The following is a 25,025-nucleotide window of genomic DNA, read 5'->3' on the forward strand; positions in this document are numbered from 1 at the left end:
ACATTTAAAATATTTTTTTAATATGCATTAAATCAAAATATTTAATAAGTGTTCATGTTAACATTGCAATTTAATTAACATGAAAAGAATACATAAGTTAAAATAGAAATGTCTTTAATTATTTCTAAATAAAATAAAATTAGTATGCTTATTCTAGAATAAAAGAAAATATAGTTTTAGAAAATGTGAATCATTAAGAGGTGAATTTTGTTTGGGAAAAAAAAGTATGTCTTTTAATGGTTCTACAACTCTCTGAATGATTTTGTATCCTGAGTCTCCCTTAACTATTAAGCGCTTTGATTTCATTGTAAACAATTATATTTCATTTTGCATTATATCATGAAAGTCTCTTAATCATTCAGACCACTTAATCATTTTGTACCAAACCATTCAGCAACTGTCAAACAACCTTGTTTATGAGTTTTCGCTAACTACAAATATGTTCGAAGCAAAAAGTTCTGAACGTTCAAGTTTAAGTTTTTGTACTTCTTTTTGAAGCTTTTGACAATAGTTTGAAAGTACAAGGGCCCAGGTGGTCATTATGTAAATCCCACACAACATTCAAATTACAAACGGGAAGTAGTCGACCGTTGAAGTCATATTTCAAACTAAATCTAGACAAGCTGAGACGCCTTTTAGGGTTTGCTTAACCGCTCTGAGGAGCCTTACCAAATTTCCCATCATTTTTAGGGGATACGCCTTCTGTTTATTGTTCGGAGGAAGCAAAGCTACATTATGAGGCACCATGGCTGGCAACGCCCCCTTCACCCGCTGCAGGTATTCTCACTTGTACTTTGTTTTCACCTCATTCATTGGGGGCGTTGATTTGTATTGTTCCTTCAATTTTGGATTTCTTTTCTTTTTACAGGTAGTGGGGATGTTCATATATGGTTTCTTGGTTGCATCCTTCTATAGCTTCCTGGGACTTCTCCTTGGTTCCCAAACAGCTGTGATTGTTGTCACATCGATCTTTTCTTTCACGGTACTAGACGATCCATCAATTTTGAATTTTCTCATCAGAGTGGTTCTTTATGATCTCTTTATTTCCCTTTTCAGGCACTTGGAGTTATGTTTCTATTTGTCAGGTGCACCGCAATTGATCCATCTGATAGAACTAACGTCAAAAGGAAGAATAAGAAGAGCATGTCGAATTCACAGCTTAATTATGGGTTTCTATTGGGTCACATTGTTATGAGATTTTTCACTAGGATTGAGCGCAAGATCCTTAGGAAATTCATAAGGCGCAAGTACCTGGATCCTTTGAGTACCACAGCTCAAATGGAGCCTCTGCTTCCATTCCCGCTTGTCATTAAAGATGATTCAATTTCTCCTGGCCCACTACAAGATGACATTTCATTTTGTGTCCTCTGTGATTCTCAGGTTAGCTTTCCAACCATTCCATTCTTGGTGTTTAATTTTTTTTCTTTTTCATAGATAGATGTATCTTCAACATGATATTGGTTGGGAATGTTTAGGTTAAAAGGCATAGCAAGCACTGCAGGACCTGCAATCGTTGTGTTGAAGGGTTTGATCACCACTGCAGGGTAAGTAAAATTTGTATTGTTTTCCTTGGTTACAATATAAAATCTTGTTTATCCTAACAGCAATATTGATTTGTGCTCTCAGTGGTTGAACAATTGTGTTGGGAAAAAAAACTATAGGACTTTCATTCTTCTCCTCATCTTTGTCCTGTTAATGGTTAGTACCTTGCTACTTGTACTCTTTTTTTAATCATTAAAGTTTTTTGTTATCTGACTACAATTTTTTTACATCCAGCTTATGATAGAAGGAGGGACTGCAATCGCTATTCTTATTAGGTGCTTTGCAGATGCACAAGGATTAGATAGAGAGCTTGTGACAAATCTCCATTTTCACTTCCCAAGAGGAGTTCTTTCAGCCATCTGTGTAAGTAATAATATGTCTTTCTTTAGTTTCAAGGCGAAATGACTGTTTGTATTCATCACCATATCTATGTGACAGGTTTTGCTGGTTCTATTGACAGCTTACGGTTCAGCAGCTCTAGGACAACTTTTCTTCTTTCATGTTGTTCTCATCCGCAAGGTATAGATAGAATTGCTTTTCGCTCCCACACCATGTATAAATCTTTGTCTAACATGCAAATGTGTTACACTTGATAGGGAATGCGAACTTATGATTATATAATGGCAATGAAGGAAGAAAATCAGTCGCTGGAAATAGAGGTGACAGAAGATTCAGATTTTTCTTCGGAAGAGAGCATAGACTTTGATTCCTCTCCTGAAAAAACAAGATGCGGATCAACAACCATGATGTCCATGTGTAGAGAAGAGAAAATAGCTGTAGCAGAGGCAGAGGAGGTATGTATGTATGTATAATGTATGGCAAAAATATCATCTGTTTTTGTACAATGAATGAATAAATAGTGGATTTTTACTTGGTTCAGAAGCAGCAAATACTTTGTGTAAGAATTGATGCAGAACCTACAGTGACAAAGAAGCAGGGGGGGTTTCGTGCAAGTATCAGTCCATGGAAGCTTATTAAAATGAGCCGTGAGAAAGCTGTATTGGCTGCGGACAAGGCGAGGGAAAGGTTTATGAGACAAAAGGCAATGGGGGAAGATGATTCACTTAGGCCACTACCTTTGGAGACAAAAAGCGGGCCATCAAACATAATAATAGATAGGAACAAGACTCCTATCGTTGTTGTAAAAGGGATGTCGCCAAGAAGACGGTTTTCTGTTTCTCCATCACCGAAGCAGCAGCAGAACAAGTATAAGAGCAATTTTGATCTCAAGTTAACAGAGGTGTCTAAGGAGCTTGAGACGTATATTTCCAGGCAGGTCTTGTGTTCTGTTCTCAAGGAGCCATCCTCATCCTCATCCCCATCCCCATCCCCAAGATAGGCATAATTCTTATCAGATCAGTCTTTGGGAAAGATGTGTTTCTCATTGACATRTGTATGTACGGATTCTAGATGAATTTTATACGGTTTCAATCACATAMAAACATGTTTTTAAAGGAGCATAAATACATATCACTTGATATATAACAAGTCCCACAAACAATCATGTTTGGTTTCTCCTTTGTGTGAAAAGAATCGATTGGAATCAAATGAAAAYACAAACACAATCAACACCAAATTTAACGTGGAACAAAGATCAGCAAGTGTTGTGTGTCTGAACTTTGAGCATGTTACATCATGATGATCCAATATCATATGCTTTGAAACTCTTTTGTAGTTGTGCATGAAGTAGCTCAGTAGTTGTGGCTCACTATTTATAGAGTGGCTTTGCCAAGAGTAGAAGTTTTGTGGTAATACAGTGGGTTTTGACGAACTGCATGACAAATGTTTGTTCGATTTGCCCAATGCATGGCTCTGACGATTTCCGGCATGGGTTTATTTTTCAAGTTCTTTCTGGTGGAAAACATCTCATTAACATTGTAGATGGACCACAGAAATTTTCATGGCAATCCGGCACGATCGGTGCTGACAAGAAAAACCCAAGGGAACCAGCTTTTGTGTATCGGCTAAAAATCTGTATTAACGCTTAAACATGCATAACTTTTACTACAGAACTCCGTTTTAAGCCCTTGACCAGTCAAATTGAAGCTTAGAAGGAGAAGCACACCACTACAGAAGGTTTGTTGTAATACAACATGATTTGAGCGGGTTTCGACGAATTACATGACGTAGTTCGTTCAATTTTGCCAATGCGTGGCTCCGATAATTTTCGCCCATTTGTTCTTTCAAGTTCTTTCTGATGGAAAACATCTCCTTAAGATTGTAGAAAGACCACAAAAGTTTTCATGGAAATCCGGCATGGTTGGTCCAGACGAGAGAAACCGAAAGGTACTTCATTGGTGTATCGGCCAAAAATGAGTGTTAACGGTTAAACGTGCATAGTTTTTGCTACGAGACTCCGTTTTAGGCCCATGACTAGTCAAATCAAAGTTTGGAACGAGCAATACGCCATGGGTAGGAAGTTGTGGTAATAAAACATGATTTGAGTGGGTTTTGACGAACTGCATATCACATGCTCTTTCAATTTGGCCAATACGTGGCTCCGATAATTTCCGGCACGAGAATGGTTTTTTTCAAGTTCTTTTAGGTGGAGAATATTCCATTAACATTGTAGATGAACCTCGGAGATTTTCATGGTAATCTGGCACGATCGGTCTGAACGAGAAAACCCAAGGGTACCCCTTAGGTATATCAACCAAAAACATGTGTTAATGCCTAAATGTGCATAACTTTTCCTACGGGACTCCATTATAAGCCTGTGACCCGTCAAATTGAAGTTTGGAATGAGCAGCTTGCTATGTGTAGGAAGTTTTTAGTAATACAACATTATTTGAGTGGGTTTCGACGAACTACGTGGCGTGCATTCGTTCAATTTAGCCAATGCGTGGCTCCGGCTATTTCAAGCACGAGAACGGTTTTTTTTCAAGTTCTTTCTACTGGAAAATATCTCATTAACATTGTAGATGGACCACAGAAAATTTCATGGTAATTCGGCACGGTTGGTTCGGACGAGAAAACCCAATGGTACCCCCTTGGTGTATCGGCCAAAAATGGTGTTAACGCTTAAACGTGCATAACTTTTGTTGCGGGACTCCGTTATAAGCCCATGACCAGTGTGGATACCGCTAAAGGAGATCTTCGTTGATTTCTCGCACTCCAAGCCTTCAATCACCAATTCATTGATGTTTCTACTTTTCGTAGTAAGTAGTAACGAATCTGGGCTTGGAGTTTTCTGGTTATTGCTTTATTTTCCTTTGCGTGTTTGAGATCCCGATGAAACCCTACATAAATGTGCATAACATTTGCTATGGAACTCTGATTTAGGCCATGACTAGTCAAATCGAAGCTTGGAATGAGCATCACGCTATGGGTACGAATTTTTGTGGTATTACGACATGATTTTGAGTGGGATTCGACGAACTGCACGACACACGTTCTTTCGACTTAGCCAATGTGTGGCTTCGACAATTTCCGGCACGAGAACGGTTTTTTTCAAGTCATTTCTAGTGGCAAATATCTCATTAACATTGTAGATGGACCATATAAATTTTCATGGCAATTGGGCTCGTTCGGTCCGGACGAGAAAAAACACAAGGGTACGCCCTTGGTGTATCGGCCAAAAATGGGAGTTAACGCTTAAAAGTACATAATTTATGCTACGTGACTCTAATTCAGGCCATGACCAGTCAAATCGAAGCTTGAGACGAGAAGCACGCCTTGGGTAATCACTTTTGTGGTAATACAACATATTTTTAGTGGGTTCATACAAACTGCACGACGCGTGTTTGTTCGATTTACTAGTTATGTAATATGGAAGGTGTTCCAACCATTTTTGCTTATTAGGTTTGACTTGGCGCTATTAATCAAGAGGATAGATATGCTGGTTCCACCATTAATTTGAACATCTTTTTTTTTAGCTTCATGAAGTTTAAAAGCAACCGCGTTTTTGGTTCAAAAAGGTACCCAATTAATTCCCAAGGAATGGCACGCAAGTTTCTTTCTTATATCTTATTTGGACTGTTGCACATAGTGTTGACAGAAGCAAACAAGAAAATTGAGTAACGATTTTTATGATATGAAATGACGCTGTATAAGCAACTTTACAGTACCTTTATATGATGATTCCTCTCTACAGGACATTCTAACTTACATGGTGGTGATATACACAATTCTATGCAGAACCAGATAAATTCAATGATACACGTTATTTACCATCCATGTTTGATGCTTCAATACATGCCCAACTCAGTGTCATACATTAGCCTCAGAGCTGACAGATGATGGTGGGAGCACTGACCCATTTGCACCATCCTTGCGGGGTTTTGCAGGCTGCTGGTCTTGATCCTTCACCATCGTTGGTTTGAACTGCGAAACCAAGAAAATCAGAGAACAATCTTTTTGCATAACAAATAGAATTGCTGAATATAACTCATCTTTGGTACTAGCAACGAACCTGGTATATAGAATATATAACATTTCTTCTTATTTGTGCCATCATCTCAATAAACAGATTGTAGCCTTCAAGCTTGTACTCAATGAGCGGATCTCGTTGTGCATATCCACGTAAACCTACAGCTTGCTGAACGAATTTAAGTGCTTGCAAGTGTTCTTTCCATAGCCGATCTATGTTGCTCAATATTAGGAACCTTTCTGCTTCCTTCATCAATCCTGGAGCTTGTGTCTCCACGATATCCTACAATAATATTAATTTTGTGCTTCTCATTCGATGCTACATTAAGAAATTAACTTAGTCATTCACTCACTCATATTTAATACTCCATCTAAACACATTTATGTTATCTAATATTACTTATTACATTAAAACAGTCGTGTCCCATGTTCCTTTTGACCATTTTGTCTCTATATTTGCCATGGATAGTTTCACACTCATGGAAATATGTCGTAGGCTCTGGCTGTGGATGGTGCCAAAAGCTATGTAGGAGGATATTTAGAGGTCCATGATTCCTACGAGGCCACCTTCCTGGTCCTTTTCTTTTAGTGCTTCAACCCGAAGAGAGAGCCAAAAAATAAAGTGCACACTAGAAAGTGCTTCGAAACGTCTGGAGTCTGGACCAGTAGAAATGTACGAAAGGTGGTCTTTCTTACCCTTTCCTTTAAACTACATTTMCACAGAAGGTTTCCGCCCCATGATGAAAGGCTATGGAACCAACCAATTTACAAAGTTGAAAAACAAAACAGGATTTGTTTTGGGACAGCAGAGTTTTGACAGAAACTTACTGCTACTGCATTGTGCAGAGCATAGGCTACGTCCTGAATAGGGCCATAACAGTTTGGATATTAGTTTTATGAAATTTTACATTGATATGTAAGCTATGTAATGACTTTGATGCATGATATGATAATAAGGGGTGTTATAAAAACATTGTCATGTGATATACCTAATAAATATATTAGGCTGAGGGGAGTACTAAACAACTAAAGAGATGAACACATGGAGACAAGAACACAAGATGTGAGAATGTGCAAGAGAAATATAACTCTCTCAGACAAAACAAGAAAAACTGACCCTCTTCCGTGAATATGCTTCTCGTCCACAAACACGAAGGTAATTCCTCAAATCTTCATAAGTTGCACATTTGCTTACCAATAAATCTGGAGTCAAATCATTCAACAAATAGCAATACCTGCAGTAAAATCATTGCATCCCGTTATTAATTAAATGGAACATAAGTTAGCACATTTTGCACAAACCCAGCCAAATGAACTAGCATCTACAACAACAATTTATATTATTTACTTGAGTCAGAAAGTAAATAACCCTGTTTGAACATAACCCTGCGAACCAACAAAACAGGACCAAAATGGAAGTAGTAAAACTGAGTAAATAGTTGGGATTTCGGTAGGCAAGGTTAGTAGATCAAGCAAGTTGACGGTCAGAGAGAAAATAAAAAGCCGTCAGAGGCCAGCTGGAGGGAGAGGAAAAAATAGCTTGGAGAAAGATCACAATGCCAGTTAGAAACAGTTGAAACTGGCTTGAAGTTGTTCTTTCTTATAGTAGCAACCAAAGGTTATTTACTATTCTTATTCTTAGGTCAAACTATGAATTGCCTAATTTTCTCTCTTATTCTGTGAGTATGCAAAAATCTTTATCAGCTTCATTCAGTTTCGGCCATCTGAAAGTGCCATGCACATCTTCCTTAACACAGGAAAAGGATGAATTATTTTCTCATGCTATCTTTAGGTTACCATCTTTTACAAGCCAAGTTATGGTGTTCGAATGAAATATATGGAACAGTACGTAACTATCACTTAAATGAAGCATATGTAGCACACTTGGTAATCATTTTCCAGGATGTACCGTCTACTGCCATCTTGTTGACTGTGCGTGCATGAGATAAAGATCCTACCTTGCTGGTTTTTCAGGAGAAGTTCTCTCAACTTTTTGAAAAACCAACTCGACGAAAGAGACAGCAGCAACAAATGGGATGACAAGAAAAAGGAGAAAAACGATGGAACTATCTAAATAACTTGCTCATAATGCTAATGGTCTATAAGAAAAAGACCAACCAAAGTTCATATTGATAACATGATGTTAATGTAGGGTAGAATTGGTTTCATTTGATGCTTCCAAGGCTTCATTCAATACTTTAGCAGTGAAGCAAAAACAATAAGTTATATGTCAAGAGTTGGATTGATGAATTCTGATCTCTCCTCTTCACTCATGAAACCAGAAGCCAGAATATGTCAGTTTACTATTGATAATGCCCTCTATGAGTTTGGGCAGTACATCGCATGTGCATGTACCTCCATGAAAATTACAGCACTTACTTGTCCTACTGATCTTACATGTGTTGAATCAATGTAAATAATCAGATATTGAAACTTGAACTTACTGCTGGAGCTTTGCAATAAGCTTTTCAAAATCCCAGTTTTCCTTGGGAGCATCAGAACCAATATTTGCCTGTTAAGATTGTTTGCAACAGAGTTTAATAAGTATCCAAAGTACAAAGCATGATAAAAAAATTACACTGGGTTTTGATGGTTGATAATCAGGTACTCGCTCCATTCCTACAGAATTGATCTTTCCCAGAATGGAAATCATTCAAAGCACATTGATTCATCTATCCTCGAAGCACATTAGTTTGCATCATTAATTATCAGGTTATCACTCACTCTTTTCCTAAGTTGTCTTCTGATCAAACCAATTAAAAACTACTATGTTGATGCCTATACGAAAATAAAAAGCATTTTAAGCATTTAGCAGTCCTTTTTTATCTTAATCTGCCAAAAAATGCAAAGTATCATAACATTGGAAAGGAGAGAGCAGAATTTTACCTCTAGTATGTCATCCATTGTGAGTTCAGAATATTCAATTAGTAGAGATTGAAGGTCTTCAGATTCTAGAGCTCGCCTTCTCTCCATATAGACACGGTCTCTTTGGCTGTTCAGTACCTCATCATACTCAAATAGTTGCTTTCGGATATCAAAAAAGTAATTTTCCACTTTCCTTTGAGCTTCGTCCAGTGCTTTCGTCAAAATTTTTGATTCAATTGGTAGGTCCTCAACTCTAAAAGCTCTCATTAAGCCCTAAAAGTTTTAATGTTAACTATTTTAAAATAAGCTCTAATTAGAATAAACAAAGGAAAAGAATAGACACAGCTTAAACCTGAATTCGATCCCCCCCAAAAATGCGGAAGATATTATCTTCAAGACTAAGGAAGAAGCGGGAACTTCCAGGATCCCCCTGCCTGCCACTTCGACCACGCAGCTGTATACATTTGGAAGTTCAAATATTATTTTCCCTAAGATGGGTGATATTCTAGTTTAGATAGAAGGTGGATTAAAGCTATTATAGAAGCCACGAGTTCTTAGGGGTTATTTATGCATGTAGGTACACCATAAATATATGCATAATATATACACACACATATGCAAAACTAAAAATTGTACCTGATTGTCAATTCTTCGTGATTCATGGCGTTCTGTGCCGACGACATGAAGTCCTCCAGCTGCTACAACCTGTGACCCAGAAGCAGAACATCTTTACTTCTCTTTCCTGTCCTTTTAATTTTCTAAGAAAGCTTCAGTTGGAAAAGGAATCTCGATGGAGGTTCTAGACAGCAAGATATTGCCATAAGGGTCACTATCGTACTTCTGTGATATCAAATTGAATTAGAGTCATGATTGCATGCATGTAAATATCACTCTTCCTAATATCCACTGACCAAATGAAGTGGAATGAACTAGCTTAAATAAATTCTCAATGGAAATGTGCTTTTCATAAGGCAATTAAGTGTCATAGGTACTTGTTTCACAAGAGATTTGACTGTATTAGCAGTAGCCCCTTGAAATGCACGTTCGCTGCCTGCTGGTACGCCAATAAGGCTTCCACCAAGAGAAAAGTACTTGAAGACTCTAGAATTAACTACCAGTGTGTAGAATTCTCAATCTATTCTAGTATCTCCTTGAATCATGTATCATTCTCTAGTTCTTGATATTTGTAGAGAGCTAGAGTATTTTGTCGATGAACCTAGAAGCTCCAAGGCCAATCTTGTACCTAGAGTTTTCTTGTATCTAGGATCTTCCGAGCCTCCCTATATATGCATGAGGCCTCTCATTTGTAAGGCCATCCAAAGAGACTCATGAATAAACATAAAGCTTCTTTTACAAACTATCTTACACTTCCTTTCTAAGTTCTAGTTCCTTCAATGAAGTTCCTGCTCAAGTATTACAAGCCAAACTAAGGTTGCACATATTGTTAAGCAGTAAAAAGTAACCCCATTAGAGGTGGTATCAGAGCAAAGGTTGACACTCAGCAACGAGCTATGGCCAGTGGGAGGAACGACAAGAAGACGACAAACATTTCAATAACAAACCAAGAGCAACCCACCCCTACCATGGTTGTAGTAGATCGCTGTGGTAGCTCCATGGACATGTTAACAGTCCTTGAAGTGAGAATGGCACATGTTGAGACTACCTTGGACTAGTCTCACTGATACTTGAAGCCTTGGACTATGCTCTTAGTCATCGCCGTGAAAGGAAGCATCGACCTTCTAAATAGATAACTTACAGAAGAACTCCAGGCAATGAGGGAGCCTGAATGAATGCAAGATCGCCACAAGCAGGACATGTGAGCTGTGCAACAACAATTGGAGGAGACAAGGGCAAAATGCAGGACATAAAGGCATGTAGGCTTGTTTAAGAAAGCAATCTCCAGCAGCATGGTCCAAGAACCAAGATGTGGCGCATGATGGAAGCACACAAAGTGTATACACTCACGCTTTAGAGAAATTTTCTTATCATTCCAGGATCATTTTATTGCACGGTTTTATTTTTGGCAGGTTCAGCGAAAATTTTGATACTCAAAATTAAACTTAAAATAACTGAAATTCACTTCCTAAGATGCCCATGATAAAAGGAAATCCTCGAAATCATGCGCTCTACAGTAAAAAGTTGAATTAAAAAAACGAAAATAACTTAAATTTCAGAAAATTTGGATTTGAACCCCGAGAAGGATTGGGTTCAACGGCTGGGCCAAACCACCGAAGGTGTTTGCTCATCAGTCGATCTGTCGAGACCTTTCCATGACCTGGTGGCAGACCCGTAACTCAACTCTTATAAGAAGTCATGATCATTTGAAGTTAGTACACTTTCCCAAACGTTTCTCACATACCCAAGGTACCATGTACAAGTCGCCCAACTAAGTTATTTGTTCCTCATTGCTAACATGCTATGTGCCCAAGCTAGAGCCGTTCACAGGCAATAACAACGCACAGGGGCATGACAACTTCGGACTTCCTTTGGATCATGGAGGAATACTTACAAGTCTCGAGCATCTTGGAAGAAGGTAATACATACAAGCAATAACCCAATACCTCACAGATGTAGCGGCTCTATGGTGGTGTAGACGTCATGAAAACATGACAAGGGAATATGCAACATCAATTCATGGGAGGATATCAAGGACATCAAAAAACAGTTCTATCCAGAGACTATCGAGTACAAGGGGGGAAGACAACTTTGTTGACTCAAACACTTGGGTTATGACTCCTGAATATCTCAGACTTTATTTTATTATCCCTTGAAACCCAGGTGGGTTGGATAAGAATGCCCTATTCTACTTCATGGGGTATATGTAATTTGCACCAAGATCAAGCTTCAACATCGTGAAGTGTAAGATCTTGCATTTACCACAGCCAAACCGGAATCATTTTTGGACACTTAGCCTAGGAAAGAGCCACCCAGAAAAAAGAATCGGGAGGAGTGACTTCTCTGGGGAGTGACTATTTTGATTCGTCCTTGGAAAGGCAGCATCAACATATTTCAGATTCCACTCAATGACTATCAACTAGGCATCAAGATGGAATTATTTGACATAGCAAGGGCCGGCCTCCTGCCTTAAAAAAACTCTTTGTGCGTCATGTAGATCGGGGGAAAAAATATCATGATCCCACTCAAGAGGTATGTACGGGACAGTGTGCAAAAAAAATCTCCATGATACAAGTATTTGACAGAGAACTAGGACTGGCAAGGCAACACAGACGATCCCACAAGAAATCACAATGAGGGAATCGTGTCATGAATTAAATGGGGGTGAATGTCATGCCCACCTGTCCCACTTTTTTTCCATATCATTGCCTCGCTGTTGCATGTTTGGCGTCTAGTTGACAGCCAACAAGCTTCCACCAAGACAAAGTACTTGAAGCATCTAGAATCAACTAGAAATATGTATAGTTCTTTTATGTATTCTAGTACCTGCAAGTATCTCGTAGTGTTTGTTCTCTAGAATCATGTAGGAAGCTCTTGACACTTGTAGAGTTAGAATACTTGTAGACAAACCTAGAAGTTCCTAGGCCAAATTTTGTGTCTAGAATCATCCAAGGCTCCTATAAATAGGTGAGTTCTCTCATTTATAAAATCATGCATGAAACTTTCAAGGAATCAACAAAACCCTTCTCTTACACATTGTTTCTAAGTTCTAATAGTTCCTTCAACAAAGTTCTCGAATACTACAAGGCTAACTTAGCACTTCTTAGGCGCTAAGTATTACGGACGCATGGGTCATTAAACTGTAAATAATAACCACAAGACATAAGGCGTTTAGGATAAAAAAAGCTTGCTGACAATGATATACATATATGTTAAATGTGACTTCATAATCCTAATTTGGTATGTGCGACTTCCATAGCGAGATCAAAGTCCTACGAAGTCGCCGGTGCGAAATAAAATGTTTTGGTACAATATTCTTGACTTGCTTCGCAACTTGGAGGTGGCTAAACATGGTACAATATTCTTGACTTTCTTCGCGACTAGGAGACAGCTAAACATGTCACTTACGTCTTGAAGGCCCTACTTAGTTTTTTGAAAAGATCATGCCAATGGTGCCTTTAAGGCATGCTAAGGGAAAATCAGGGGAGAAGCATATGTGAATTGGAAGTTACTTACGATTACAAATAGGTTTTATTGCCTTTTATAGGTCATATTGTTGGTTGTATCACAAATATATTTTCTTCCCAGATACTCCATTGAAGACCTATATGCACCAGCTTCAGTTCTCTACTGATTTGTATCTAAACATCATCATTGACTGGTCGATTTCTCTCAATGGCCTCCTCCACCCATGGTTTTCTCCCATTTCAGGTTTCCATGTAAATCTTGGTGCCATATTCTATTCTCTATTTACTTTTATCATAGCGCTGCTCTTGTATTGCTAATTGATGATTGATAGTGGTTATTGAAAATGAGAACCTAATCTATTTTCCGCATTAGAATCGATTATTCGATTCATGGAAGATGATACATGGAATGTTTGACTTTTCTGCCTAGTTTAAAGTTTGAGATTGATTTGGGATTAGAAGTCATCTAGTATTGATTAGTTTGCAACAATATATAACTTTACACCATCTTGATTTTATAGAGTAGAACTATTGGTATATATGATGCTTGGAAATGTAATTGGACCAGAAAGGAGAAGAAAATTCCACTCTTTTCCTTTACCCAACAAGGCAACAAGGACAAGTTACCTTCTTCCTTTCTTCCTCGGTGTAGGCCTTATATTCTTTTGCAATTTGTAGGAAAGAATGGCGTAATTTGGATATTACTTCATCTTGAGCAGGACCCTACAAATACTTCACAATGTTAGTTGTTTTGGGAAAGTTGTAATAAACTTCCATCAAGTGATCCATTTCACTAATTAAACATTGAAGGAAACAAAGACAAAGCAATATATTTTTCTTATCAACAGGTGACACCTTTTCACAAGCATAAGAAAGCCGCTCTTCTGCTTCAAGCTCAGGTAAAGATCTCCGACCCCATGAGCTGACAGCCAAATGTACAGCTTCCTCAACCACCATGGTACTTTCTTGAGATAGTGAACATGGAAACAAACTTTCACTCACCTGAAACACATCCAAAAGTAAGAGAGAGCGTAATGTATTTGTAAGTTCATCCAAACTAAACAGCCTTTGTGTCTATACAAACAAGCCCACGAACCTTCCATGTCTTCTTTGGGGGAGATTTCTTCACAGAAACAAAAACTCCTTCAGCTGGCTTAACAACACTGCAGCATAAACAAAAACTCCTTCAGCTGGCTTAACAACACTGCAGCATTCATAGCATGCACTTAATATAATTGAAGTGTCGATACATAATGAGTTGCAACATAGTAATAAATAAATAAATAAAAATTATATGTTTCCTCAAAATCACTTGATTAAATTAATCCATTACATGCTAGGAAGTTCAGTATTGGCAGGAGGAGACAGACTAGATATAAACTCCAGTAAGGGGGACATCTCTCCTGGAACCTTCCTGATATGTGACTCCATTTAGGAGTCAACTAAGATATATTTATCCAGATCGCTTTCCATATTTACACTCTGCCTTAAGGGTAATAAAGAGCAGATCTCCATATGTCTTCATTAATAGTTCATGCAGTCCCACAGACCACCTTGACAGGCAGCCCAATCAAGAAGTTGTGAGATTCATAGTTAAACCAAGGGGACTCCCACTTAAGATTGCTAAAGCTTTCCACTTGGTAGTTGGATGTATTTCTCATTTAGAAACAAGATGCAACCTAGTCATGAGAGATGGGAGAGAGATGCAGTGCTGGCCAATCAGTGTTATGAAAATGAACCAACGAGATTCACACCAGCAATTACAAACAATATGAAAGTAAAACAAGCTCAGACAGAGATTTACATGGTTCAGTCATGAATTGAACTACATCCACGGCTGCAACAACCACTCTTATTGATTTTGGCTAATGGGCCTAAAGAAGCCATCTTGTGCCCTCAGACTCCCACAAGTGACATGACAACATACGTCGGGTAATAATATCAGAGTCCAAAACCCAATAATTAGACTATCAGACGAAAATCAGATGGTACTACGCCATGACAGACTAATCAGATGACATCATTTGACATAGAGACCTGTCAAGCGCCGCAGCATATCAATGAAGACATACAGTCCCTTTATCCTCCATAACCTAGATATCCTCATCCATTCTCAACTCAAAATTTGGTACTAGTACCCAACAAATCTCTTCATCACCCTCTCTCCCCGATGTCGACCCTTGCTTTAGTCCTCATTGTTGGTCCTGGTGTAAGGGTGTTAAGTCAACTAGATATCCATCCATTTGCATCCTTCAAGCTGACCCCAAATTATCCCACTACCCTTTCGTTTGGCGACTCTCAGTGGGTTGTACTCGCACTAAGCGCATTCAATGCTTTCACAACATACAGATGGTCTCTCAAAAGGCATAGGAAACACTAATGGGTCCGAAAACCAAAGCCTCTATCGGTTTGTTGAATATAGACTGTTCCTCTAAACCTCATGCAGAGCACTTGCATTCATATATAATAACTCTTTTTGATAACAACCATGCATGTCTGTGCTACTCAAATGACTGTAAAGTTGCCTTTCTAAGCAATTGAAAACTAAAAATGATTTTGTTTAACGATGCAATACCTTGGCATCATCATCTCGCGTAGCTTCAACCTAGCCATAAATTCTGCATTACCACCCAGAATTATATCTGTTCCCCGACCCGCCATATTAGTAGCAATAGTAACCGCCCCAAGGCGGCCACTTTGTGCCACAATCTCAGCTTCTCGCTCCACATTTTCTGGTTTGGCATTTAAAACCTTCATATAAAAAGTTATTCCATATGTGAGTGTATTTTCTTCTGGTTGAAAATGTGAGGTTATTTTGATGCAAGGTCATTTCTGGGACTAAATATCCAGAAGACATGAAATATCACCTCATGAGCGATTCCAGCTTCACGGAGTTGTTTGGACAATGTGTCACTCTGCTCAACACTAGTTGTGCCAACGAGAACAGGGCGCCCGGTCTTGTTCATTCTAGAAATTTCTACAACAACTGCCTGCCATTTTCCTGTGGTTGCCCTAAACACCACATCCGACTCATCCTGAAGAGAAAGGAAGAGGGAAAACAAAATGAGCCAAGGCACAAGCTTAGACATACATCACGTCATAAATATGCCATCAACATTATGTTTCTTAAGCTAATGAGTAACCATGTGCTCTGAAACAGCAAGTATTTAATGTGCAAAAAGCAAAGAGGACATGTCAAATACTTTAAGTAAATGCTAGTAGAATGGACCTTCCGTATCATAGGCTTGTTTGTTGGCACGATTGTAACTTTGAGCTTGTAAATACTTTCAAACTCTGAACTCTCAGTTGCAGCAGTGCCAGTCATGCCACAAAGTTTTGGGAACTGTAGAAGCTCCAAAAATAAGAATAATGACTTTCAAGAAGTACAAGTTGCCAGCGGTATAAGAAAGATGCTTAGAACCTGAAGAAAGAAGTTTTGGTAGCTAATTGAGGCAAGAGTGACTGTCTCATTTTGAATGGGCAAGCTTTCTTTGGCTTCCACCGCCTGGTGAAGCCCATCACTCCAACGCCTCCCCTGCAAATACAAGTAACCAACTTCCAAGATAAGGTTCCCACACTAGCCCAATATAATATTACACCCTCCCTCCCATGGATATTACAACAATTTCCATTCTGGATGTCCCATGAAAATTGCAACTTTTATGCAAAAAAGGTCAAAATAACAGGCATTACATTGAGAGTTAATTCACACCAAAACCCAGGATCTCTCAGCATATACACCCAATACAAAAGGTTGCAGGTGCAAATACATAAGAGAAGGCATGGGTAAACAAAAGCAATACTAACTTGATAATGACTGCTGTGATGGTTGATAGTGAAGAAATTGTCATTTAGCAATTTTAAGGTATCCAGTAAAATTAAATAACAAAGATGTATGGGTGAAGGTGTTTGCCTTTTTATTTGTGGCTAATGAATTAACGAAGCTGAAGAGGGGAAGGGCCTTGTTAAGACATCGACGAAAACAAGTTTGACCTGTTTCTTAGCTAAAAGAAGCTTTCATGATGATTCCCAACTCACAAAGACATGTTTGTCTTACGCTGGCCTGCAACAAATCTTAGTGGCAGCTGTAGGCAAAGACAGCTGGTTCACTGCATAAATACCTTAATTGATACCTCAAAGCAGGAACACAAGCCATGAGGTCATCAATCTGTTAGGAACTCTGACAGTTCTTAACATATGATGATGATTTTGTTGTCTACTGGTCCATGATGTCAGATACCTTAGTGATGATATTAAAATGATAAGTGCTCCAGTGGAGTAATGAATGTCACAGCAGGAATTTCTTTATTTCCAGCACCTTTTTCACACTCTTTTTCCCTAATGTTTTCTACAGGTATTGCAGGCCGATGGTCTACTTATTTAAACTAAAAACAAACAACTGAATCATAATATGTTCCTCACCTTTTAAGGTGAATGGTGGACATAGGGGTTAAACTATAATATGTTCCACATATAGTTTAGATGTTAATCAAAAAGTTGGTATAGGACATCGGATTAGAGTTGAAAAATGACGTGCAGGTGTCCAACATGATGAGATCATCCAAGGTGAATAACAGAAAATGATGCATGTAGTCTAACCAAACCATTTTAGTCATTTTATCACCATATTTTTAAACATTGGCATGTAATGTAACTTCCCAGATAAAGTTTGAACAATGAAAGTTCATACACTCAAATACCTGCATGACTCGACCACTAAACTCATCCACTATGAGAACCTCTTTGCCACGAATAATATAGTTCACATCTCTAAGAAAGAGCTCTTTAGCTTTTATTGCATTCAAGAGAAATGAGGCCCACTGTTCTCGAGGATCATATAGATCCTTTACTTCAAGAATTTCCTCAGCATCTGCATAACCCTGTTCTGTGAGCAAAACATTTTTCTGCTTCTCATCAACCTGCAAGAAATACCTTGATGAGAATTACACTGAATAGTCAAGTGGCAGATGCTCATAAGGGAGAAATATGGTTTCTTATGGATTATGTCCAACGAAAACATTTTTTAATTTACTTCAACAGGAAAGGCATCATAACATTTCCTAGTTAAGTACAACCCTTTTCTTCTTGTTACTATTACTATTTTGCTCCGTCCATTACAAGTAAGAAAGTAAGATACATGTAACTCATGACCAAGGGTTTCACACCAGTACATGCCAATATGCCAAAACACAGACTTGGACTAAGTTACAAACAGAAGTCCATCATGAAGCCAAGGATCCAATTACGGTTACTTTGATGTTGAAATGGGGAGAAGAAAAAAGAAAGAAAACATTTGCAACCATCTTCGTTCCTTACAGTGTAATGTATATCTCGTTCAAAAGCAGCAGCTATTTTAGCAGCTTTATAGTATTGTTCACTTGGTTTCTCAGCAGGTCCTGATATAATAAGAGGAGTTCTTGCTTCGTCGATAAGAATTGAATCAACCTCATCAATGACACAGTAATTGAAACCCCTTAATACAAGTTCATCAACACTCTGTGGACCACAAAGAATTATATGTGAATGGATGAGATTGAAAGATACAAGAGAATATATATATATATATATATATATATATATAACCTATTTAAGGCTGCATATAAAAATTACTTTCCATGGCAAGATTGTCTCTCAGGTAATCAAAACCGAGCTCACTATTGGTGACATAAGTGATATCGCACAAGTAATTCTGCCTCCTCTGTTCACTTGTCATATTTTCTGCCCAAATAATTGATTGTTAGGGCGATGCTTCCAACTTATAAATCTGAAATCTAGAATATACTTTGCATGGCTAATCTTTGTACCATACTTCCTTAATTTTTCAAATATATAATGCCAACCATAACAGCACAGATTTATTTCCTAGTTTACATAATTGTACGAGTCCTCAGGAATATATTCTTACAGAATACATCAAAGTTTTGTTGTTTATCCACCTTATGTTATCATAAAATAACCATATATATAAATTAATTAAAAAGAGTAACAAAGAGCAAGCCATACGCTGGATTAGGCCAACCGTCAGTCCAAGAAAACGAGCAACTTGACCAACCCATTCACAGTCCCTCCTTGCAAGGTAATCGTTAACGGTAACAACGTGGACTCCTTTACCACTTAATGCATTTAAATAAGCTGGTAAGATGGCCACAAGAGTCTTCCCCTCTCCTGTCCTCATTTCAGCTATTTCTCCTCTATGAAGTACCATGCCACCTACATGATCGAAACCAAAATGAGAACTTTTTTATCACTTGCACAAATGCAGCTAACCTTTTGTGTGCTGCAGTAGCCATTGTATAAAAGACAGCATATTTGTGGTGAACATCAAGCTTTCATGCTTAGACAATATGTGAATTTACTATGAATCTACAGTTACATCATATATACAAAGAAGGGTGAAAGCACAAAAGCAGCCTTCTGTAGATAAAAAGAAGTGATTTTCAGTAGCTACATCAAGAGACCTCTTCTACATAGCCTATACTGAAATTTTAATGTTTTAGGTGTCCAAAAAACATTTATGCAACCATGTTTCTCATTTCAAGTTTGATAAGGGATGGGCAAACAATCATTTATTTTACCTATCAATTGAACATCAAAAGGGCGAAGACCTAGAACCCTTTTTGAAGCCTCCCTCACTATAGCAAACGCTTCCTGCAAGATATTTAAAGTGATAAGCCATGGAGCACAACACTTCTAACAGCTAAAGTAATGACTAGTTAGAAGCACAAGAAGATGGAAAGTAGAAATCGTGGAAAAGGAAAGCCATCTAAAGCTATAAAACTCAAGGGGGACCAACACTAGAGATTTAAGAATGTTGCTGAGGAAGATCAGCCCAAAGTGCCACCGCTAAGGACCTGAGACAGACAGGCTGATGCTTAAGTCGTAGAGATTTGCAGCAACCATAGAAGATTGGGCCTTGGGCCTTTTTCTAGATCTCAATGCCAAACGGGGAAGGGATGTCCATGCCTTTGAGATATACAAATGAAGTTCCAAGACTCGCTGGGGATGGCAATTCTAGGGCCATCTTGCCTGGGTTGTCTGCATAAGTAGAATACCCAGCCTAGCCAAAAGATCCCCAATGCACTTTGCCAGAGTTGATCCAACAGTTTCCAGATGCACTTTGCCAAATTTACTACATGAAGCTGTAGATGCTAGTTGATAACACGATTTTTGATTTATGGATCAAAGTGTTTGTCTTGAGAATCCTGTTCTGGAATTAGCAACCCTCACTGGAACTCTGCTCTCAGGCCTCATGGACTTGTGCAGCATCAGTCTAAAACAGGATTGAAGAAATCGAAAAGCAAATAGAACGCCTCAGCAGATGAAGTGCAGACTATGGGATAATGGAAAGCTGTCTTGTTAACTTGAGTTTTGAGAATATCAGCAGAAAGCTGAGACCAGGATTGTGTAGTCAAATAGTAATAGAAAGTTTAAGCAACAAAAAGGTGCTATATACAAATAAAAGTGGCGTTATGAACCCACAGGACTTGACTGATATTCCAGCCCGCAGAATGAAGTCCATTATCTATTTTCCCTGCATTAATGTCGTTCAACGAGCTTATTGGGGAGAAACAGATTATTATATGCTGATATAGTTGCAAGTCCCAAATGTGATATGCAGATTGGTAGATATAGAAACAAGATGTTCTTACAGGTAAAAGAGAATCCAAAGACTGGGCATTTTGGCGAGCTCGTTGCTTCAAGATATTGGTCCTATCCCTCAACTGAGAATCCGAGAGAGACAACAACTCGGATTCAAGAGAGTTGATGAGTGCGACGGTGGCAGAGCATTGCTGCCTGGTGGACTCCCCGGTGTCGGTCCCACCCTTGAAGATTCCACCCAGCAGACCTCCTAATGAGGCCACCGCCACTGTTATGGTCTTGCCACTAGAATGATAATATCTGGGTGGAATCTTGCTATTTCCTCCCCGGAAAAGGGAGGTATTGCTACTGGTGCATTCCCTTAATGGTAGAAGATGTGGCTTGCTACAATAACAATCGGGAAATTTGGAAGCAAAGATAGAAGAGGAAGAAAATTTGTTGTTGGACGCCAGAGATAGGAGCGCCATTTCCCTTCTCCTGTTGATTTGAGGAAGAAGACGAGTTATCAAACTGCTTCGGATAAGGTGTAAATCTTGAATATTGTTATCGGTGAATAAAGAAAATCAAATAATTTTATTCTAACTTTTTATTTACAATTACAAATGTATCCATATAACACATTTTTATGTATTCAATTGTAAGGATGGACTAAGGGTTCGTTTATCTAAATGCTTATCGGGTAAGTGTTTATTTTTAGAAGTTAATATTATAATTTATTTTATCGGGTAAGATTGTAATACATCAAAACGGTATCGTGTGCAACAATCCCGGTAAGCACTTATCCGGGTAAGAGTCGTCGTCCTCACTTACCGAGTAAAACTCTTCATCTTTATCATTGTTTTTACCGGGTAAGATTTTTGATCATTGTCATGTTCATCCGTTAAGGAAAGTTACCCACTTTACGGTAAACGTTTAGTAAATGGTCCCTAAGTTTTATTTTCAATACTATGTATCATAATTGGTACGTAAAATCTTATATTATATATTAACTAACTACTAGTTGTGTACCCGTGCAATGTGGCGGGAGCCATGAATTTTAACGATTTTGAAGTTTCACTGGTTTTATAAGACAAGATTTAACGATGATATACGTTACATTTGATATTTACATATTAATACAATTTGAATAAATAAGAGTTATGGTTCTAATATCAGACTATCGATGAAAAAATTGTATGACAGTTTAAAATCCAATATATTTAAAATTCAACATATTTAAACGACTCCACAAATGTGTTTGATTAATACCAAGAGCAAAGAACCAAAAAACTTGAATTTTAAGATAAACACTCAAAACCAATAAAGAAAATTACAAATTTGACAGATCATAAGCTATGAAAAGACCAAAAAAGATGGGTTTTATAATGAAATTTCAACTGATTACCCTATTTCTTGTCCAGAAGCTCAGATTAAAGTTGAATTAATACTTGTATATATATATATATTTCAAAAAAACCCAAGAACATATTATACAGTGCAATTTGGACAGTCTAATCCCAAAATGTATAGCATATRTATAAATAAATAACTATAAAAAAAGTATAAATCGTAAACATTAAAAATATTTTTTTCACAGTATATATAATATATAATAATATAATTAAGTCAAAAACTATTCAATATTGGACTCATTTCGAATATATTAACGAGACGATTATAATAGTGTAATTTGTTAAAATAAAAATGTATTTTTTAAACATGTTTTATTTGATATACGATTATGTATGTTAATTTGATAAATGTTTAAAATGAAACATTTAAAAGTAAATGACGTAAATTAATTAATTAACTAATTATAGGGATATAAAATATAAATTTAAAATTATAACTTTAAAAAAAATCCGTTGAATGTGAGAGGTAAATGCATGTGAGGGGATGAGTATATGTGAGGAGATGAAGGGTGAAAAAGTGAAAAGGGTATCTTGGTCATTTAGAATTTTAAGACTTTAAGACTTTTGATGAATTTGCTTAATAAGATAGTATAGATACTTGATATTAGTTCAATCGGTAACATCTTTTTTCGGTTGGTACATGTTGATATTGATCTAATACCAATTTCATATTACACATATGAAAACTTGCAATTCCGTCCAAATTTTGTGTTTGTATGTAACAAATGTCGTGTTTAAGATATTTTCAATAAATTTATGTTCATGATCAAGAGTCATCATAGATCAAAGTTACATAATGAATCATGTGGAATCAAAACAACCATACAGAACCACAAGGGTGGTGCCTGATTGGTTTGAGTTTGGCTCTAAGGGTCAAAAGTACTAGGAAGTCTCAAGTTCAAATCCAAGAAAGAATAAATATCCCTTTGTAGCCACGGAGATTCAAATGCAATGACTTCGGACTATCTGCAAAGCATGTTGTCTTCCTAGAATTAGACAACTCGCATAGCGAATCGGATATCCAGGTTAATAAAAAAAACAGCCATATAAATAAATAATTCACAACTTACCTTACTGTATCTTTTATCAACCAAACTCATAATAATGCCAATAAATGCTAGTGTTCCTTTGTCTTTGTTTTTTGGATTAGCATAATCTTCATCCATGTTAATCTTTCACTATCAAAATCTTCACAAAATAAAATTATCTGGGAAATTTATACGAAAAATTTACGTTTTCTTTTTTACAAATTATATTATTATAATCGTCTCTTCAATAAGTCCAAAATGAGCCCAATATTGATCTTTTTTGGATTTAATCCTATATTATTAAATATTACAAAGCTTACGAATTACTTTTAGTATTTACATTTTATATTTTCATAGTTACAGGTTCTGTGTTTTAATACAATATATGTGTTAAATGAAAAACAAAATTAAAGTACATTAAATAAATAAACATAAGGGTAGAAAATTTAAGTTTTAAAAATAATTCATATGCATTTATAATATTTAATAAGATAAGATCAAATCCAAAAACATTCAATATTATGGTTATTTTAAACGTATTGATGAGACGATTATAATAATATAATTTATAAAAAACCATATTTTTTATGTATCGTAGTTAATATATGAATATGTGTTACAATATAATAAATGTGTAAAATGAAAAATGAAAAATATTATATTAACATGGATAATCATATATTGATTAAAAGGAAAAAAGTAAAAAAAAAAAAAAACCCAACGAACTATCCTATTTTGAATAATTAAGTCCTTAAACTGTTTTTTTAAATGAAAAACCATTAAATTTTCTCATATTAAATGATCGAGTAACTAGACCTTTTTTTTATAAATAAACCATCGAACTTCTAAGAATTGGTTATCTGCATATTTTTTTAAACAAGCATACTGTATTTGACTAGGAAGGTTTTAAAGTAAAAATAAATTTAAATCGTTTTTACCATTTCCAAAATGTACATCATTAAAATCCCTCGAACGATATCGCTACCCCTCGCCACTTCATATTGCCCCAACGTTGTTCATTCTACATATTGCCTAACACGATGTTGGTTCCTACCATTGGTTTATCTCTTTTTGATCTATTTTTTATCTATCACAAGAGGGAGAATCAAAAGATAATCGGTTACATGTAGCTTATTTGGGTTAAAATATGTAAGTAACTATTTTTTAAAAGTTCAATGGTTTAATCTAGAGAAAAAAAATGTTCAGAGACTTAATAATTCAAAATGAGAAAGTTTAATGGTTTTTTTATTCAAAAAATTAGTTAAGAGACTTAATTATTCAAAGTGAGAAAGTTTAATTCTTTTATCATTCAAAAAAATAGTTCAGGAACTTAATTATTCAAAATAGAATAGTTTGTTGGGTTTTTATGAACTTTCCCTAATCAAAATATATATAAAATATGTTTCTTTTTTGTATAAATTACATCTTACAATTGTCTCGTCAATACGTTCAGAATAAACTTAATATTAAATATTTTTTAATTTGATATTATATTATTAAATATTATAAAACTTAATAATTATTTTAGTAATTACGTTTTATATCTTTATAATTACAGATTAAATAAATAACCATAAAAGTAGAAAATGTAAATTTTAAAAATAACTCGTACGTATTTATGATATTTAATAATATAAGATAAAATCCAAAAATATTTAATATTTGGTTTATTTTGGATGTATTGACGAAACGATTATAATGATGTAATTTATAAATAAATAAATAAAACGTATTTTAGTTAATATACACTTATGTGTTTTAATATAATAAATGTGTAAAATGAAAAATAAAAAAATAAGAGATATAAAACAAATTATAAAACTGTAAAATGTATTTTTTTTAATCAATTAAAAACTTTAGGCATAAAAAAGATTTTTTGCATAAAGTCCCATTTTTTCTTAATTTTTTTTTTTTTTTTTTGCGTAAATTAACTTTTTAAATTATATTTATTTATTTTTTTGCCTGAAAACAAATTTTAAGTAGAAACTATCCTTTTATGTAAAGTTTTATTGTAAACTTTGGTTATTTAAAGAAAATAGTTCCTAAAGTAGCTAAAAAGTGAAATCAATTTTGTGAAATGGCTATTTATGTAAATTTCTTAATATATATTTTCTCAAAAGGTGAATAAAGTATAAACTCATTTGTATGAT

The 25,025-nt window shown here is 36.3% G+C and overlaps 2 protein-coding genes across 5 annotated transcripts; one reads left to right on the forward strand and one right to left on the reverse strand.

Annotated features, from left to right (window-relative positions):
- The first annotated feature begins 722 nt into the window (after positions 1–722).
- Positions 723–2,935, forward strand: LOC112518584 (protein S-acyltransferase 18). Its single transcript, XM_025126335.1, has 9 exons — positions 723–777; positions 869–982; positions 1,057–1,380; positions 1,476–1,544; positions 1,627–1,698; positions 1,777–1,905; positions 1,981–2,061; positions 2,139–2,336; positions 2,423–2,935. Exons 1-9 carry the CDS (start codon positions 736–738, stop codon positions 2,879–2,881), a joined length of 1,488 nt encoding a protein of 495 aa, XP_024982103.1. The 5' UTR covers positions 723–735; the 3' UTR covers positions 2,882–2,935.
- Positions 2,936–5,532: 2,597 nt separating this feature from the next.
- LOC112517915 (protein translocase subunit SecA, chloroplastic) lies at positions 5,533–20,923 on the reverse strand. Of its 4 annotated transcripts, none has more exons than XM_025125330.1 (20): positions 20,507–20,923; positions 19,433–19,505; positions 18,861–19,067; positions 18,472–18,575; positions 18,174–18,353; positions 17,558–17,776; positions 16,279–16,392; positions 16,087–16,200; positions 15,725–15,892; positions 15,433–15,608; positions 13,954–14,020; positions 13,713–13,859; positions 13,485–13,580; positions 9,412–9,480; positions 9,128–9,229; positions 8,797–9,048; positions 8,355–8,422; positions 7,028–7,145; positions 5,954–6,193; positions 5,533–5,865 (listed from the first exon to the last, which is right to left on the reverse strand). In XM_025125330.1, exons 1-20 carry the CDS (start codon positions 20,921–20,923, stop codon positions 5,752–5,754), a joined length of 3,045 nt encoding a protein of 1,014 aa, XP_024981098.1. In that variant the 3' UTR covers positions 5,533–5,751. The 4 variants fall into 4 exon arrangements, with proteins under 4 accessions (XP_024981098.1, XP_024981102.1, XP_024981101.1 ...); XM_025125334.1 differs by having other exon boundaries at positions 19,709–20,598; XM_025125333.1 differs by having other exon boundaries at positions 19,651–20,598.
- Between the last annotated feature and the right edge of the window lie 4,102 nt (positions 20,924–25,025).

This window comes from Cynara cardunculus (assembly GCF_001531365.2).
Source record: "Cynara cardunculus var. scolymus isolate 2C chromosome LG 9, CcrdV1, whole genome shotgun sequence".
Classification (NCBI taxonomy): domain Eukaryota; kingdom Viridiplantae; phylum Streptophyta; class Magnoliopsida; order Asterales; family Asteraceae; genus Cynara; species Cynara cardunculus.